General features: G+C 37.8%; 1 protein-coding gene across 6 annotated transcripts in view; it reads right to left on the bottom strand.

Annotated features, from left to right (window-relative positions):
- Window positions 1-18469, bottom strand: part of LCLAT1 (lysocardiolipin acyltransferase 1) — a 116213-nt gene that overhangs the window by 43891 nt on the left and 53853 nt on the right. For all 6 annotated transcript variants that reach the window (XM_017812931.1, XM_017812933.1, XM_017812934.1 and 3 more), the window contains 2 exons: window positions 17585-17731; window positions 8910-9026 (listed from right to left, as the gene is read on the bottom strand). In XM_017812931.1, the coding sequence (XP_017668420.1) occupies window positions 8910-9026; window positions 17585-17731 (264 nt within the window). The remainder of the gene's footprint in view (window positions 1-8909; window positions 9027-17584; window positions 17732-18469) is intronic.

Below are 18469 nucleotides of genomic sequence, written 5' to 3'. Positions count from 1 at the left end.
TTATGCTGAAGTTCATGTTTTGATAAGAATCTATTTTAAAAAGCATTTAGGCTCTACTACAATTTTTCCCAAGCTCCTCTGCCCTCTTATGTTTTTCGTTTTTCAGTATCAGTCCCATAGCAACATCCAGGATTCATGAATGTGGCACTGCTCTCAACATCTCTGGAGCAGAGCCTTGCAAATGATTGCTAAACTCAGGGATCTGAGTCAGCTTGGAAAAGTATGATGGTGGGCTAATTTTTTTATATCCTGAAAATAATGGCAGGGGACTGGGAGGAGGGCAAAGGGAAGGAGAGCTGAAGCTGCAACAGCAGAAAGGAATGAAAGAAACGAACTACTTAAGGTTTAATGATACATAAGCAGCATGTTTTGCAAGTAGATGAGATTGAAAGTTTTATTAGTATCTTACAGATTTGGGGGCTATATCTGAACAGCTTGAGGATTCCAACATTTCCAGTAAGTGAAATGATACTCCATGGACCTTCTCCCCTGCCAGCAATTACTCATATAGAAAAATGATATCAGGAATACACAAAACACATTTGCAGCAACCTTAATGCAGCTGGAAACAAAAACAGCTAGCATCTGCAAAAAGTGGAAGAGTGGGAAATCTAACAAATATGACTGAGAATCTCCTCTACAATGGGACTCTTGATTTGGGATTAGTCTATTCAGCCTGTAGATGCTGCTATTTTTCTAATAAAACACATCAGGAAACATCATCTCCAAACGGAAACTAATGCAGTTAAAAAAAAAAAAGAGTATGGAAAAAGTATGTTTAGGTTCCTCTCTCCTCAAGACTGCTTGAAGCAATTATCTGCCTTACTAATAAACAGAGCTGAGAAATGGGTATGCTGTGTAAAGCATCTGGAAATAGCATGTGAAATAAATAGATGTCAGTACTATTCCTTTGTTTATAGGAGTTAATTTCAACTTCAGCAATAATTAAATAAGCTACCAATCCAACCAACATCACCTGCAAATTCTTGGATCACTGAATGACAAGAATGAGCAGTAATTAATAAACTTGTACTTTACCTGAGGCTCACCTATTGTCTGTCATGAAGCCATAAGTCTTTAAAAACAACCATAACTCTCAGTACTCTGACACAAAAACCCAAATCCCCTTGACAATTCTCACAATATTTAGTATACTTTATCAGTATCAAGCCCATCACAAGGATGTAGGGAAGAAGCCCACAAAATGGGCTGTTTGATGCTTTGTGCAGGCTTGGGGGAGCACCAAGGGTATTGCAAGACTCTATGCTTAGCTTACTGTGCTGCTGCAAGTTACACTGTAGCAAAAAATCCAAACCAGATAAATATTCCAATCAGGTGAATGACCTTTCAAAACACATAGCCAGAGAGATGCTGACCCAGCCTAGCCCGGCAGACACACCTTGTTACACACACTCTTAGTCCACCACCCAGATAAAGTACATTAAGAACCAGAAAAACCTTTCTTAAAAATATTTTCAAAAGGAGATAAACCATTAGATTAAAAACAAAAAGCAGGAACATCTTCTTAATTCTGAAGAAAATTATTCTAGTTTTTCCTGAGCAATCATTTTCCCTGAACTCCTCTGTGGCCAAGCTTCACTTTTACATATGCAATCTGATGAGCTAACATCGTTCCAGGCCTCCAGTTGAAGCAATTAAAAAAGTCCACACTCGCCAAACATTACCACATCGTTACCACAGATACTGTGTATTCTGAGTTAAGGGAAAACAGTGGAAACCTCTAATACCACTGTGGGGCAACTGCTGGCAAGTAATAAGTTTTTAGCATAGTTACCACTGTGACTATTAATTTCCTGTGAGGAGGTAAACGGAAAATTATCCACTGCATGGCATATCTGCTTGTCACAAGCCGTGACTGACACGTAAGAGACTGTACGGGGATTATTTCAGTAGGTTGATCTTGATAGGTTCAAGAACGTAAACCCTGAAATATTTCTGATGAGTACCACAGATGTGTGGTGACACAAACAACAACATGTCAACCTCCAAACACTAAAGGGGGTAGTGATTCTAACACCATAAACCCTCCAGTGAAAGGCTGCGCTCCCTTCTCAAAAGCAGTGGAGGATGGAGAGAGGAAAGGATGGGGGCTGATAGAAAAGAGTAATTAAGGAAAAGCAAATCCTTCCCAGGAGGACTAAACAATGGACTGTTTGCCACAGAGGTGGGGCAAGCCGTGTAGACTGCTGCTCTAGTAAGTCATGAAAGGAGAGAAACAGAAACTTCAGTGTGTTCCAAAGGCCAAAATACATCTAACAGCAAGCTGGTGTTCATTCTGAGAAGTACATCGCAGCCAACATGTGCAGATGTTTGCGAGATATGGTAATCATCAATGGTTAACACGAGTCTGGAAAAAGTCGAGCTGCCCTTTCCCATGTTCCAGCATACAGAGACAACTGTCAGCATTCGCAATAAAGCACAACAGCCTGCACCTGATTTTCTGCATTGCTGAATTTCACAGACATGCCCAGCGATAAAAGTGTGCTTTTGAACGAGGTCTCTGCTTTTTTTTTTTTAAATAACTAACGTTCTGAATTTTTTACTGACACACAAAAGGCATAAAAAGCATGCAAGCTTCAATTTACATACTGATATTTCTATATCAAAGGCTATACTATTTAATGCACAGGATCCAATTCTCATAAAAGCCCAAGTTCAATTACAACAGCCCATGAAGCTCTAATACTGCATTTTAAGCTAAAAACTTGCTCAAAGCTCTTTCACAACAGCTCAGTAATTTCAGAGTATCAGTCTACTTAGTAACATGACTCTGGGAGGAACACAAGCACAGAGGGGGGAAAAAAATCAGGAAGAAAGAATTTCCTTGCATTAAGAAATGGTGGTTTAGAGTTGCTGCTTAATCTCTGCAGATCTGATGGACATAAGGGTGAAATTAATTGATTGAGGACCTAGAGTTAAGGCTCATGTGGACACTTAAATTTTCCTATTTTGAAAACAGGCTGGTTTTGGTTTACACAAGTGCTGAGCAACCAGCACAAACAGGCGAGAGCTGCTCTGAGAGATGGCAGTGCTGGTCAGCGTGCAAGGTTTGGCCTTGCCAAAACCCACAGAAATTTTGGCAGTGGCCCAACATATCATTTTAGGACTCAGGAATCTGTTCAGTCACAATGTGGGAGGCTAAATTTTGTTAAAACAACAGATCTAACCCTTTCTGTCATTTGATGTGGAGCCTTTCTACGTCCTGTACCTCTGTTACACAGAAGACAAATTATGCACAAACCTGAAAACTGCTGAAGTCATGTACACAGTTCTGTTGGAGCACATAAAACCTCTGTAACTCAGCAGACTTCTGACCCACATGCCTCACCCAATATTTATGTGAAAAGGAAAGAAAATTTGTGTAACAAAATAAAAAGCAGTATATTTAATATGTACATCTGTTCATTCATATACCCCAATCACCATAGCCTGAGCATTTCAGTCAAAGAACAGACCTGATTTTTACACTTGCATCAATTTTCCCTTTAAAAAGTCCAAATAAAACACACTTAGAAATTGGTATTGCTTTGCTTTATGTTTGAAAGAATGAATGTCATCTGCCTTGTAAACTGTAGGTGCTTCAGACATAACTGTGCACAGAGTAGAAGCAGAAGACAAGTGCACCAGAAGACAAGTCCCTGGCAGTATCATGGTAACATTCCTCATTTCATCCACTCATAAAAGCATCCTCCTCTCTCTCTTTCAAAGTCAGAGTAAGAAAGAAGCTCTGGGAGCTAATACAGTCTGGCTCCTTCAAGCCAAAGGATCTCATTAATAAATTACTAAACTGAGAGTCTCAACTTTAAACATCGTTTACACAAATGCATCAAATTTGAGTCCCTTTGCTCTTGAGACAGTTGCAGAGCTCAAGACAGAATCATCTGCTAAAGGTGGTCCACAAACTACTTAGGGATTTATACGGGAGCTTGCTACATTCTCGATGCACAGCGAGGACACCCAGATGCCGCTCACAAAGACCCACTGCCTAAATCCCCGGCTCCTTCACACCCCAGCAAAGTGAGCCGACCCTTACGTGTCAGCTTTCAAGAACTGCTCAACATCATCTCCTATTGACTGTCTTATATATTAATCTGCAAATCACAAACTGTTTCCCTAGATTATTAGCTCAGAAGTGCCATATAAGCAAATTGTACAATAACCCAAAGAAATGGCATTAAGAGTTAAGTACGATAATATGCATAAGTGGATACTCCACGTATAAAAACATACAGAATCTGTATAACAGTCATTAAGCATCACAGGATTAAAACATTTACATAGTTTTATACATAGATATCCTGGATTGAACACCTAAATACAACTCTACTGCCCTAGCAATGAAACAGGTTGGAATACCTGCACTTGATTACTGAAACACTGTACAAGTGCAAAACTCAGGTATTAACATTAGAAAATACAGCCTAGTTTCTGATTTTGTGTGTCTAAACATTACTTTTAAGGCAAAACTATCAATTTTGAACCAGTCATGAAAAAAGGATGAGAATCATGGTGTCGTTCCATTGGTAAGGATGTGCATTGAAGTTAAATTTGTATCTTTGTTTATTTTAGGATGCTGCAGTTGGCAGCTGTTATCTGCAATATTTTTTTCAGTTGACTAATTATGAACCAGAAATAAATTCAAAGCTGAAATACTATAATAAGGCAAATAATTCTGACTGATCATCATACTGTAAACGTAGTAAAATACAAACCCCATAATGGGAACATCCAATCCCATGCATACAGATATTTAAGACTGTTGACGACTGTAGAGGAAGTGTCAAAAAGAGGTCAGTTTAAATTTAATGTTGGCAGAAATGAGTGTCTGCAAAAGCATGAATAATCTTCTAATGATGCTTTAAAGCTTTAGCTCTGTCTTAACACTTACTGTTTATTTAGTCCTGAGAAAATACTGAAAAGCCATGAAGCAATTTTAAGAAAACTTTCGTAAACAGCTATTTTCTCTTGACAGACTATTTGGCTACAATTACAGATATTATGCCAAGATAATATATGTAATTCAATGAATCCAGACAATATTGAATCAAATCAACCAGTATTATTTTCTTTCCCTTTGAAACTGAACATTCAAGCCATCTGAACTTTCAATGTCATTTGGCACTTCAGAAAAAAACTTTATAAAATACTACCAGGCTTGAAAACCTATACTTCATTTCTGAGTAACCTCCTGACCTTGTATAGAAGGATCTCACAAACTGGATTTTCAAGAGCCTTCTGTAAACCACAAATGTTTTCAATTAACATTGGTAAAGTCTTATTTAAATTCCTGCACATTGCGGTCCTTTTCAAAGTCACACATTTTGTAAAAGGAGATGAGTTACCTTAACCCAAGTTCTGCCAAAAATTACCCCATACATAACATCTATTCAAAATTTTAGGCTTAAAAGAAAGGATTAAACATGATTTTAGGAGATGGTTAAAGAGAGGTATATGATGATGAGTTAAAAAAAGTGACCAATCCTCATTTTGGTGCCTAGAGTTCTTTTTCTGTTGCTCATTTACATGTTCTGACTCTATCTTTCAAAAAATGCTTGCCTTTGTTCCCCAAAGAAATACAGTATTAATCAGGATTCCAACCAGCTTAGGCAAGACAACTGATATACTTGATCAAGTGAAGAGAATTAGAAAGAAGCAAATCACCTATTTTATTTCTCTTAGCTTTCCATCAGTAGTCAAGCAACAACTGCAGTCCTTATTCTCCTGAGTATATTATTAATTATACACCTAAAGCATGCTCATAGTCTGTGTTTGCTCTTGGGGGATTCCATGGTTTCTATGGATGAGAAAACAGTAATATGATCATTTACAGGTAAAATAACATTTTCACTGTTTTGGCACCTGAGCATAATGAAAAGGAAAAACGGTCAGTTTTTACCTGGGTTTCTGTTTAGAAGAGTCAGCTCAGGGGGGAAGAGCTACCACTCATGAAGAGCCAGAATGGGGAAAGAAAGGTACAACTCAAAAGCCAAGGAGATGTATGGCCTAAACAATTTTTATTGCAGGTTAAATAGATCTTTTTTTTTCAGCTCACATAATCTCAGCAGTGACTTAGAAACCACCACTGCAGCATTTATGGGCAAAAGAGATCAAATAGTTGAAAGAATGACCATATAAGAGCGAGAAGGCAGCCAGAGGAATTTGAGTGTTGGTCATCAATAACAAAAATACATTCACACGGTTCAGAGATTTTTGCCACCTATGGAAAGCAAAGGTAACTGCTCAGATAATACTGTCAGGATGCAGACAGTGCTTCCTCTAGGAAGAAACTCCTTTGCAGAGATACTGGCAACATTTTACTGAAGGTTATTTTTGCTTGATTCTTCATTTCCTATTCAGAAGGGTCGCTAATTATTATTTTTATATAGCAACAGGTAATTCTTTCATGCTACAGCTTGTGATGCATATTAATCAGGGTTCTTGCCAAATTAGGTTAGTTTCTTCAACATTTGAAAAGCAGTTAAACTTCTAATGACATTTTCCCCCTCTTTTCATCAACTTATTCTTGGAGCAAAATAATGTACTCGAGCCTGAAGAAAAGACACTTGAGCCTCAGGAATGGAAAACAGCCACAGGCCAAAATGTATTCACTAGAGAGCTCTAGGGCAATAGGGTTGTCATCTATGCACAAAAATACTTTCAAAGACGTAAACATGATGTTAAAATCTCTACCACTCCCTCCTGCATGTTAAAGTCACACACATTGCTTTGTGCTTGCAGTTATGAGTAGTATAAAAGGAAATAAGTCTATTTTTATGATTATTACTATGATTGTAGCATTAAGACAGTTCAGAAACAGGAACTCAGGTTTACACTGTATCCTTGACAACCCTGGTTTTCTTTATTACTGTTAGTATCAGAAATCAGAATTGTAAAAAAGACATCTAATAGCCAATAGCTCAAACCAGAGCTGCACAAGAACACTAGGTATCAACTGGGCCATCAGCATCTGAATATCAACCTGAACATCTATACTGTATAGATGAAAAGATAAAGACATTTATTTTAAAGTCCAGCAACTACAGCAACACAAATGGTCCACATTTGGCACATTAACAAACAACTGAAAACCAATGATAAAATTAATAAGTGATAACCAAGTACTTTAAAATACTATTTGAATTACCTTTTCACACATAATTTACTACATAATAGCATACAGTTGTAATATATGTAGTTTACAATGCTTATCAAGGTACAAAATACCTAGTAAATTCAATGCTAAAGGGACATTAATATTTCACACAATATTTGCCTGCCTTAAATAAAAAGAGGATTTAAAACCACTTGAAAGGCTGGACAAAAAAATTATCTGGGAATGTTTTTGGTTTTTCTCCAGCTTTCTACTGCATAAAATCAGTTAATCAGCCTCAACTATTTTCCTTTTTATAATCCAACAGCCTAATTTGCAAAGATCTTTCATAGAGCAATGGAAGAGAAAAGCATTTTTATAAAATTAGAAAATTACTGTATAACCACAAAGCTTGTTTCTGCAGCAAATGCAGAATCATTTTTTTTAACTTGTTAATATTTCGAGTGGAAAACATTTCTTTAACTGAAAATCTATTCCAGGCTTGAAGTATTTTTATGCAGTAGGCTAACTTATTGATGTGAAAATTTAAGTAAAACACGCTTTTGAAATTGTGTATGTGGCAAATTTTTTTACTACAGCAAATTGAGTAATAAACATTCAAGATAGATGAAAATCTAAGATGTCTGGTTCTGAATGTCCAGCACAAATAGGGTCAAACAGATCTGTGGTACAGCTGGGACTGTCCACCTTGACAAAATACCAAAGAGTTTACAGCAATTTTAGGATATCTGTTTGGTAGGAAGCAGGTAAAATGCAAGACAGGTCTGCTTTTAAAATCCAAGTAAGGATTCCAGCAAGCAAAAAAACGTACCAGCAGACCCTTATTCTTTTTAATAATCTCAAACTTCTTCCCTTGGCAGTCAAAATAACCAGCATGTGTTAAAGATCTAGAATCGCTTTCCCCTGAAGAACTAGCCTATAAAAAAGTCACTTCATATCTACTGTACATGTTTATTTTCCTCAACCATATATCCTGCAAATATTCACTCATCTGTACTTGAACCTCTGCCACATCAGTACCATTTAAAGGTTACATCCTTATGTCCTCAAACCTCATCAAAATGCTCATTCCCAAAACCCACAGACATCTCAATCTAACGAGCAATCACATCTTTATACTCAGTTCTCCCGATAACAGAGACTAAACCTCAACTCCCAGATTAAGAGAGGATGGAAGACCACTTCTAGGTAAAAAGCAAGTATCACATGCTCTCTTACCCACCACCCTGCCAAGCAGCACAACTTCTATTTTGGAGAACTTCTCCAAGTCACCATCGCCCAAAAAAGCTGACAGCACTGGGCAGCCAACTTGCTGCATTTACATGCTGCTTGTCCTTTTAACATAACAATTTGTATTCTCAGCTCTAGGACTTAAAATCAGAAGCTTTTTCAGAGAGGGCAGTGACATAATTGCCTGTGTGTTCAGTGTCAACCACCCACTTGGGGTAGAGGACAGTACAGGCAATAAAGCTAAACTTCCTTAGGATCTTTTCCACTAGTTTTCTGAGGTAATACCACTAAAAACAAGCTACAATATTAAGGAAAAAAAAAAAAAAGATCGTTTTCTTTCACTGCATACTCCTGATGATATTAGCGTCTGTTATCAACTCTCTCAAATCTCTCCATGTTACAGTCATTTAAAGTAGGGTTGCAAACAAGGGCTTTCTTTGTGATCAGTTTTCCTGGAATTAACTTCTATCTGTTTTGTGAACATCAGCTTCAACAGCCTGGGTGAGATTTGTTTTCTTAAACGAAGAAAAGAAGAGAGCAGGGTTACCTTCCCTTAGACGCTCAACCACGAAAGTGAACCCGGTTGTTCGCGGGTGTAAGACATACTCGTATTTTTGAAATCCGTTCTTTTCAGCGAATTCATTACTGCGGGCTTTGGTATTGGCTGAGGAGAGAATAAAAAGCACCATTTTCTGTTAGTGTGCATGTAGACCACGAAATAAATTTAATGATCGTACGACAGGAATGGTTCAACAGCGGTTCACACAGTACAAATGTACAACAGCTTTTCGGGTGGGAGGCAGACAGCAAGTGCGCTTTCAGTTGGCCATACCACGGTATGAGGAAGAGCCACGTGGATTGCAAGAAAAGCCTTTTTACCCGTTCATTTATCTTTGAAAATAATCAGCAAATCTCATATCTATCAAATGCAACCTGAAATCTACAAATTAAAGTCTGTTAATAGTTCTCTGTACACTTCAATACCCATTTTACAGTAAAATGTGTCAACTGGCTCAATTGCATTTCAGAGGTTTTTTAACTCAAAAGGCACAATGTATAGTAATGTAGGTTTAATACTATGTACAGAAATACCTTGAGATCAGTGTTTAACCACATTAAACTTATTTCAGAAAGAAAACATTAAATGGAGAAAAGCAGTTAATCTAATACATTAAAATTGTATTTTACATCTTCATTCTGAATTCGCCACGTTTTATTCATCAACCTGCTCTGCACGTACATACCCTGTTTTTTAATTTTTTGATCAAGTGACTCAGTGTCACAGCATGTGCCTGCTACTGTAGGTAGAGTACACACAAGGCATCTGAAAAGCAGGATGGCTAAACCCCGTGACAAACGTGTTTCAAACCTGTGGTAAGAAGGAACCTCTTGCGAGAAAGCCAGACAAAGGCTTTCCAGAGCTGGTTGCTAACAGAGCCCACTAAACAAGGAAGATGGGGACACCAAAGCAAAAACTTCTGAAGATAGGCAGAGAGGAAGCAATTTTTTTCCCAGGATGTGCAGAAGGCTCTTCCAACCAGCCTCAGTCAGGAGCCAAATGGACTTTGCTGGCTACATTTAGTCCTTTACTGTGGGTACTGCTGTGCCTCCCCTGGAGGCAACAGGCAATGGACACATGCAGTGTTCCCTTGGCAACATGGTAAAAACCAATTTGATCAACTAGCTTATTTAATAACTCATTTACAAAGTTTTGCAGGTGTTTTAAAAGACAAAATCCCACCAACAGATCTATGGGACAAAATAACAGTTTAAGCAATATATCATGTTTTTCAAGCAGAAAAAGGTCTTTTTCAAGTGTTCATAGTTAACAGAGATGACAGATAAAGTAATAAAAACATGTTGCTGTTTAATAATCTAACAGAAGTGATAGAGATAAATCCTTCCCCTTACAATCCTCATAATTTTTTCCTGTAAAGGCACAGCAGCGTAAGTGAACAAATCAACAGTAGTGAGAAATTTCCGTTTTGCTGTAATGCAACATTCCTGCATCCTTTTTTTCCCTAAATTACACGAGCTCTATTCATAAGAAATGCAGGTGCCCCCCCAAAAGATTATCTACCAATTAATAAATGCTATATTAGCGTACTGAGTATTTTTTCCCTGTGACCTACTAATGTTTCCAAGCATTATGGTGCTGCTTTTCATATATATAACCCTTAAGATTGAGTGCACAGATTTCCTGACCATGTGATTTCGAGGAAAGCTGTTGCACAGTAGCCAAGCAAGTGATTCAGCAAAGAGAATCCAAATATTTAATTCTTGCCAAATTGCCAAAACGTACAAATACTTGAAAAATATTACAACTTAAAGCATTGCTAAAATTACAGAATGTGTGAAACACTAAAATTATACTTGGCTACGTAACTTATCTTCCCTTGGACATACACATTATGTCTTTCACCACATGGTCAGAGGATCTATTTTTGTCTCCTTGACTACTACTCCAATCAATACTGCAAATGGACCATTCTGAATCAGTGAAGGGGACTTGCCTTCTGCGCTCCCATTGCAATGGCAAAACTTGCAAAGTGAGCAATGGGAAAGACTTGGAATGGCAGAAGAGGCAACAGTAATCTGGTAATTATTAAATGCTCCTCCAAAAAGCCAGGTTTTATCTCTTCTTAATACTTGTATTAGCTCAACAACTAAAACTCTTTATTTTTTAAGAAATTACACTGATGACCAAGAGTGTTGCTATAAAAAAATATTCAAATCAAGAGTTCTTTTCCAGATTCTGTAGTGATTCAAGTAAAATTTTTTAAATTAATTTATCACAAAGTTCTTAAGCTAATGTATTGTTGTTTCCAAAGGACAGAAGTATAATCTTCTTCATTTTCTGCATATCCAAATTGGGGTTTCACTGTGGAAAACTTACAGTCTGCAAATCAAGTCAATCAGAGCTTTGAGACACAAGTGCCATATAAATCTACATAAAGTCAAGCAGTTCTTAAGCATCTCAAACTGCACACAGTTAATGAGCACTCAGAAAAACTATCTCCTTATGTCTACTCACTAGCACTTTGCTTCAGAGGGAGCATGAAAATGAATTCCTTGGTGTTTGTAAAACACTCCTACTTGAACCACAGGAAAGCCAAAGAGTGAATGGGCACATTCATTCTCTGAGTAAGACCTAATTGATACTGCTAAAAAAGATCTGGGACCTCCAGTGCCCATTGCCTTGAAACAATCATCTTCAAACCTCCTCTTAGTGCACCTCCCTGTACTTGGAAAGAACTCACTGTTAACATCTGCAAAACATCTTCCAAATTTCCTTTTACTACACTGCCATACTAAAAACGTGTGAACAGCTGGACATCAGCACACTGGCCAATACTATTCAGCTATTTCCTGACATTTGTATCCCTGTCTTGCCTCTGGATTGTAAGTTTTATATAACAGAGACTGTTCCCTTCCCCTTTTGCATTACCCTAGTGTAATGGGATTTTAGAACTAGAGTAACGCTCCCAGCTAACACAATGATCAGTGTCATCTGGAAAAATCATCTCCCTCTTCCCTTCCTAACAACCATCAAGCCACAGGTCTTTGTGCATTAAACGTGATTATTTATTACAGCAAGTCAGGAAGGTCAATGGGTTTTGATGCCATACTGAAAGCAAGGGTAGGATATGCCTTCACTCTACAAAAAACCTAAGAATAATGCCCTTCCTCCCTCTCCCTTTAGTCTCAGCATTTGAAAAAACCCAGTTTCTTACTCTACTATTACTTATGAACAAATGCTCTGACTGCCATCGTGTCAGTCGATGGAAGCACCTTTGTGCCCACTGCTGTTTGGGATCCTTGTGAGAGACACCAGTGCCCAAAAAGCCCTGGGGGGAAATTGAGAGCAAGTCAGCTGCTCAGAAATGGATTCAACAAAAGGCACAGAACATGCGATGCTCCTCATTACACGAAACCCAGAAGTTAGAAACCTGATCCAGGAAATTAGAAACCCATTTTTACATCCTCTGCAACTTGAGGGAATTCGTACAACAAACACCTCTTTAAAATCCCTTAACCAGTGGACCAGGCTACACTGTCAGCGCTGTCAAACTTAACGCAGATCCCTCATTGTTCTGCTGGCCAGATTATAACATTCACAGATGAAAGAATAAAAAAAAGTTAAATATGCCTAAAAATTTCCTTAAAAAGAGGAAACGTGTTCTCTTCTTTTCTCCCAACCTACTAAAACAAATAGCATCAAGAAGCTTTTGCGACACGGTTTGGAAATAAACTTGGTTTAGGTCTCCTCAATCCCAAAAGGTCACTCACATCATCTGGCTACAGGTAATGCCCCCTATTGCTTACTCTCTCTGAAAAATATGAGTAAGTGTTGCTTTCTAGAAACAGGTTATTTTCTTTCTTTCACTGTATTTAAGTCAAAGCAAACGTACTCCCAGAATTTTTGCTCCTCATTCCTGTTAGGAGCATTTTGCATTTTAACTCCTTCGTTCTATTTGCTTATAAGAAAAGACTAAGGAGAATAAGTTATTTTTATGGAAAGTAGCCAGTTTATCAATAGAGGGTGATGTGGGGCACTTACGGAACTGCTTCATGGTCTGTCTACTCAGGTCTTGCACTGACTTGCCTCTCCTCTCCCATCTCCTTCAGCTAATACCTGCAGCCCCTCAGAGCACACATTCATTAGGATGGTGGTGACAAGTACAAGTAGTCCAATTTATTTGAGTATTTAAACATTTCTGCAGCGTGACTGTCAAACAACACAAAAGTACAAGATTTTAAGGATTCTGGCCAAAACGTCTTACTTTTTTTTGCTCCTGTGTTGCCTTTGGTAATTAATTTGATTACATTTTTTTTTCTCATTTATCTCCAAATCATGTGGGCAAATCCCATTTATCACATTTTAAAATTACTGAAAAAGCTCAGAAAGCCAGCACTTTCTCAAAGCACCACACTTCAGAATTTCATTTAAAGTAACTGGAGGAAGAGCTGATGCGAACACATTTTCTTGATTTTTGAGTTACAGATTTTAAGAAGTTAAATTGCCTTTTGCTCCTGAAAACTAGTGGAAAAAGTGAACAAATTTAATTTTTTTAAAGTCAAATTACATTTTTAGTTTGTGAGCTAATTTTGAATTAAAACAAAGATCTCTAGGATTTTACTTTGATGAAAGTCATAATGCAGTAACAGCTGCATTCATCTGAGTCTGAAGCGTATTTGGATCTAAAACTCCAAGATCTATACCCAGTGAAAAGCTAAGTGTTTGCTCCCTATGAAATATGTATGCAGCATTAGCTCCTCTCAAACAAACAAGCTCACTTACTTTTACAGAGTCAACACCATCCAGGCTGATGTATTTTGCTGGGTGTTACCCAAAAGAATTGTAAACTTTCCTCATCATCCTATTTGAAAACTGATTTGGATAACTTTAATACAAGTACTTCTGAACAACTCTCAACTACTACTTTTTTCTTTTCTGCTAGCACTGAAATTTGACTGTTAACTACTGCCTTTTCCTTTAGTTCCACTTGGGATAAAAGAAAAATGATAAAATGATGCATGTACATGATAAAAGCATGCATGAACTTCTATGACTTCAAGTACTCTCAAATTATATTACTGCCAGACAGTGAAAGAATAAATGAGCACTCCCAAAGTCTATCTTAATAAATAAATAAATTAAATCCTCATTTATCTATTAGAGGTTTGCATAGAAGTGAGAAAAACTACACTGGCTCACAATTTTAAGAAAAAATTAAGTAATTGTCCTTACTTGGGTTATTTGGAAACTATTACACGTTGAAATCAACCCCTACCAGTGCTTTTGAACAGTATTCTTTGTACTACAAATTTACCAGAAAAGTTAAAAATCCAACTGCAGTTATTGTTACCTTCTGTCATCCACAAGACAACATTCCTGCCAAAACCTGAGCTCTAGCTAGCTTTCCTACATGCTTTTCAGCTGTTCCTCAAGGAAAAAAGGTCTGTGCAATCACACTCTGTCCACCTGTTTGCTCCCCTTAACTTTTGAAGCTATTGCCACCTGCAAACAAAGTTTATCAGGGACAAGAGATTCAAAGATGATTAAGCCCAGCAGAAGTTTTAGAAAAAAACAGTGGCTGAGTGAAGGGGAAGCTTCTGAGAGTACAGATCCTAATAATGGGAAAAGCCAGGGAAGGCTCCATGGGTATTCAATCTGTCAGGGCTTTCAGCACAGCATGCAGCAGCCCATCAGGTAACACGAGTACAGCACGTGATGCCTCTTGCCAAGACAGTGGAAAGAGCTTTGTGGAGGAAATGTCACACAGAAGGAAACACAAGGAAAAAGGAGAAGCTGGAGTGAAAAAGAGACCATGAACAGGGATGCAGACACAAATCCATAGGAAATGAGGCTTTACCAGGCACAGAGCAATACAGCAACTTTTTTTTTTCTGTCATTGCTTTCTGAAGAATTACTACAAACAGTTTTTTAAGGAACACCAAGAAAAACAAAAGAATAGGCAATATGGTGGGTCGTATTCCAGCTTTCCAGAAGCAGGAGACTTATGGTTGCTTTGTTTTCTTTAGGGCTTCAGAAAGCCTGGCTATGTGTTTATCTGCTGAGGGCTTCTTTTGAAGCAATTACAATAAAATACCTTTGATGCACATAGCTTTAACCTTCAAGTACTCCAGAGTAAAAAGATGGCCAACCTATCAGAAATAAGTATATAATTATATAATTATTACCTCAGACCCTATTCATCCAGTCTGCAAATACAATGTTCAGGGTTCATGACTTTACTATTTCTAAAATTTATTCATGTAGCATCTTCCACTGCAAAGTACTTCACCAACATGAAGTCAGTCTTTGGCCCATGCATAAATACAGTCATACTTTACATTTCTTTGAAACCTTTCATTCTTGAATACCTGAAAATATTGTCCAATTTCTTATAAAGAGGAGTAAATCTATCATTGCCATGCGGCCACAGAGAGGATAAAAAAATGATAGCAGCACAGAGCTGCACAGCAATTCTGCTCTTCAGTGAAGTGCATGTAGAATGTTATTTTTCATTTTGAGCACCAGAAAAATTCTGTTTTCAGAAGTAATTAGCAGTTTTGTAATTTGGTCAGAAAACAAAAGTCATTGCCTCTATTTCTGCAAAATGTTCCCTAGAATTTTGAGCAACTGTTCAGAACAAAACCACAGTTTATTTCTTATTCCAACGGATGGAACATGAGGTTGCAATAGGTCCTAATAGGTCAATAACATAAGTTTTCTGCAAATCACTTTTTCAAAATGTTACATAAAATAGATTATTATGTTCTAGCATTCTCATATGGCATAACTTTATTGCTTGGTCAGGATTAGCTTGGCAAGGGATTTTTCCCCATCTCTTAGAATATTTTTAAATATATGAGGTAATGTTTCCTGTGAAGATAATTAGATAGGGAGAGCTATTTACTTCCACAGAAAAAATCCCAGGGTTTCGTCTGTCTCTAGACATCTTTTTATGCACAACTATAATATCAAGGTGGCATTCAATACTTGATGGCAAGTTACAACTGCTATACACAGGACAGTTTAATGTGTCAGAAGCCAGCACAGCAGTGCCCTGTTGTCTCCTCTATCCATCACTCCATCCTTCCCCCTGCACTGCTTCCTCCCCGGGCTGCCCAACCACCCATCAGCACAAGTGGTTGTCTCAGTCCTCAGCTAAATCTTCTTTTTTAAAGCTGCAGTACAAAACTTCCTCAGTTCTTTAAAAATCTGTTATCTCTGGGGAATATAGGGAGACATTAGAAGGAATTCCAACTGGAATGGAATAAACAATCCCATTCTTTCAGTCATCTTGAGGTGGAAGCACCTATTCAGAAAGAGAGTGTGAGCGCTCTAAGGAGGAGTCTTCTGATTCCATGAAAAAGATAAAGATTGCACCTCATAATTTAGAGCTAGGAGTTCTTCATGAATTCAATGAAAAAAAGTTAGATAATTTTATAGCATCATAGAAAGGTCTGAGTTGGAAAGGACCTTAAAGATCACCCAGTTCCAACTCCCCTGCCATGGGAAGGGACACTTTCCACTAGATCATGTTGCTCAAAGCCCAATTCAGCCTGGCCTTGAATCCTTCCAGGCACGGGACATGCACAACTTCTCTGGAAAACCTGTTCCAGTGCCTCACCGCTCTTCCTAGTGAGGAAAATTCCACCCTTCTTTCTAACTTTAGATACAAAATAACCAAATCAACAAAAGTTATCATGTAAAGCAGTCCAAGAATCTTCAATGAATTTACCCTCTTTCAGGAAGGCTGATCAAGTGATGACAATTCCCTACAGTGTGATAGCACCAGGATACTACACATATCAATTTTAAGGATATTTGGAATGCAGAAGAAAAAATAGCAGAATACGTTACTTATTTTTATACAGTGTCTAGTACTTACTGATGTGGCTTTGCTATAAAATATGATTTGAGAATATCTGCAATGCAAAGTATAGCAAAAATCTTCTAAATGAGCTTAAAGTTAGAAGCTTAATTGTAATTGATTTTCTATTTAAAGATAATGCTTATCATACCATGCTGCAGCCATGAACCACCACAGAACATTCATACAACGTTTTCTTTAAATAGCACTTGAGTCATCTTCACTGGTTAAGAGCTTGCTACTAATGCCATAAGATACCTGTATAAAGCTGGATATTTGATTAAAAATTAATAGTACAGGTTCAAACTCATTAAACTTATTCTTATGACAATGTCAACCTTTGTTTTAGAGAGATATTTCTCTTGTAGAGGCAGATACAGACTGCTTACACGACCTAAAAACAAGATTCTCCATGTTCTCCTCTTAAAACATCAAACAAGAAGTCAAACAGAATTATTAGTCCTTTCCAATCACTCATTCAGAGATGTGATTTTGCCACAGTAATACAGGAAATGGGAACATGCAAGTGATATATTCCAGGTCTTTAAACCTACTCTTGCTAATGCAATGTATATACAGTACTGACCAATAAAAAATTATTTCAATCATCAGATGCTTTGAAATGTAAGTTCCTTCAGGCAGATTGGCAAAGTCTCTCAGTGGAAATATGTTTGTGCCTCTCAAATGAATCACCACATCATTCGATTATTCACTATGATTTCTACTGTCCATGAGAACCAAGTCTTGCTCCTGCCTTGGACTTTTTTAAACTCTTCCCATAAACAACAAAGAATTTCCACGTTGAACATTCCATGAGAAGATGACAAATGCAGCCTACCTGTGAGATCAGTTCCTTCTGGAAAGATGAGGAGTTGTAGTGGCTCACGAATGTCACAGAAATAATCCAGCATTTTTTCAAAGTGACTCTTGTCATCTTCCCACTTTCTCTGAATGAAAACAAAGGCAGCAACCTGCATTGCCCAGCCTAAAGTTTAAAAAAATATACCTTTAGTAACATTTCACTCTTATACTTCCACAGTGTCTGTTATTCCAAAATATTTTATAAACTGTGTTAGACACCACTTTTTATTTGCTGCCTACCTGTCCTCAACTGATTAAAAGCACTTTTAGTTACCTTGTAAAAAAGAAGGCATAATGTATTTAAAATGCAAAACTCAAGTTACCAGAGTCAGAAAAGTTTTCCAGAGAGTAAGAATAGGGTCCATGCTGTCACAAAAGGAGGTTGTAGTGAGGTGGGGCTCGATCTCTTCTCCCAAGAAACAAGGGACAGGACACAAGCAAATGGCTTCAAGTTGCACCAGAGGAAGTTTAGATTGGATATTAGGAAAAATTTCCTCACTGAAAAGGTTGTCAATCTACCCCCAGGAACAGGCTACCCACAGGACTGTTTGAGTCACCATTCCTGGGGGTATTTAAAAGCCATGTAAATGTGGTGCTTAGGGACGTGGTTTAGTGGTGGGCTTGCAGTCCTGGGTTAACGCTGGACTCAATGATGTTTAAAGTCTTTTTCAGCCTAAACAATGATATGATTCTCTGAGGTGAAGCATTTAAAACGGGCCTCACGATAACATCCTTAATCCCTGCAACTCTGATCTGCTCAGGTGATGGACATCACTACAGCAATGCACTGCAGGGTAACAGCTGTGTTATGTAGAGATCACTGCCCGCTAACCATGTGCAGTGTGCAGAAAATATCTGTTGC

This window comes from Lepidothrix coronata, unplaced genomic scaffold, assembly GCF_001604755.1.
Source record: "Lepidothrix coronata isolate B3197 unplaced genomic scaffold, Lepidothrix_coronata-1.0 Scaffold38, whole genome shotgun sequence".
NCBI lineage: Eukaryota > Metazoa > Chordata > Aves > Passeriformes > Pipridae > Lepidothrix > Lepidothrix coronata.
Note: the sequence above shows the minus strand (reverse complement) of the source record. Positions and strands in the feature narration are given on the sequence as shown.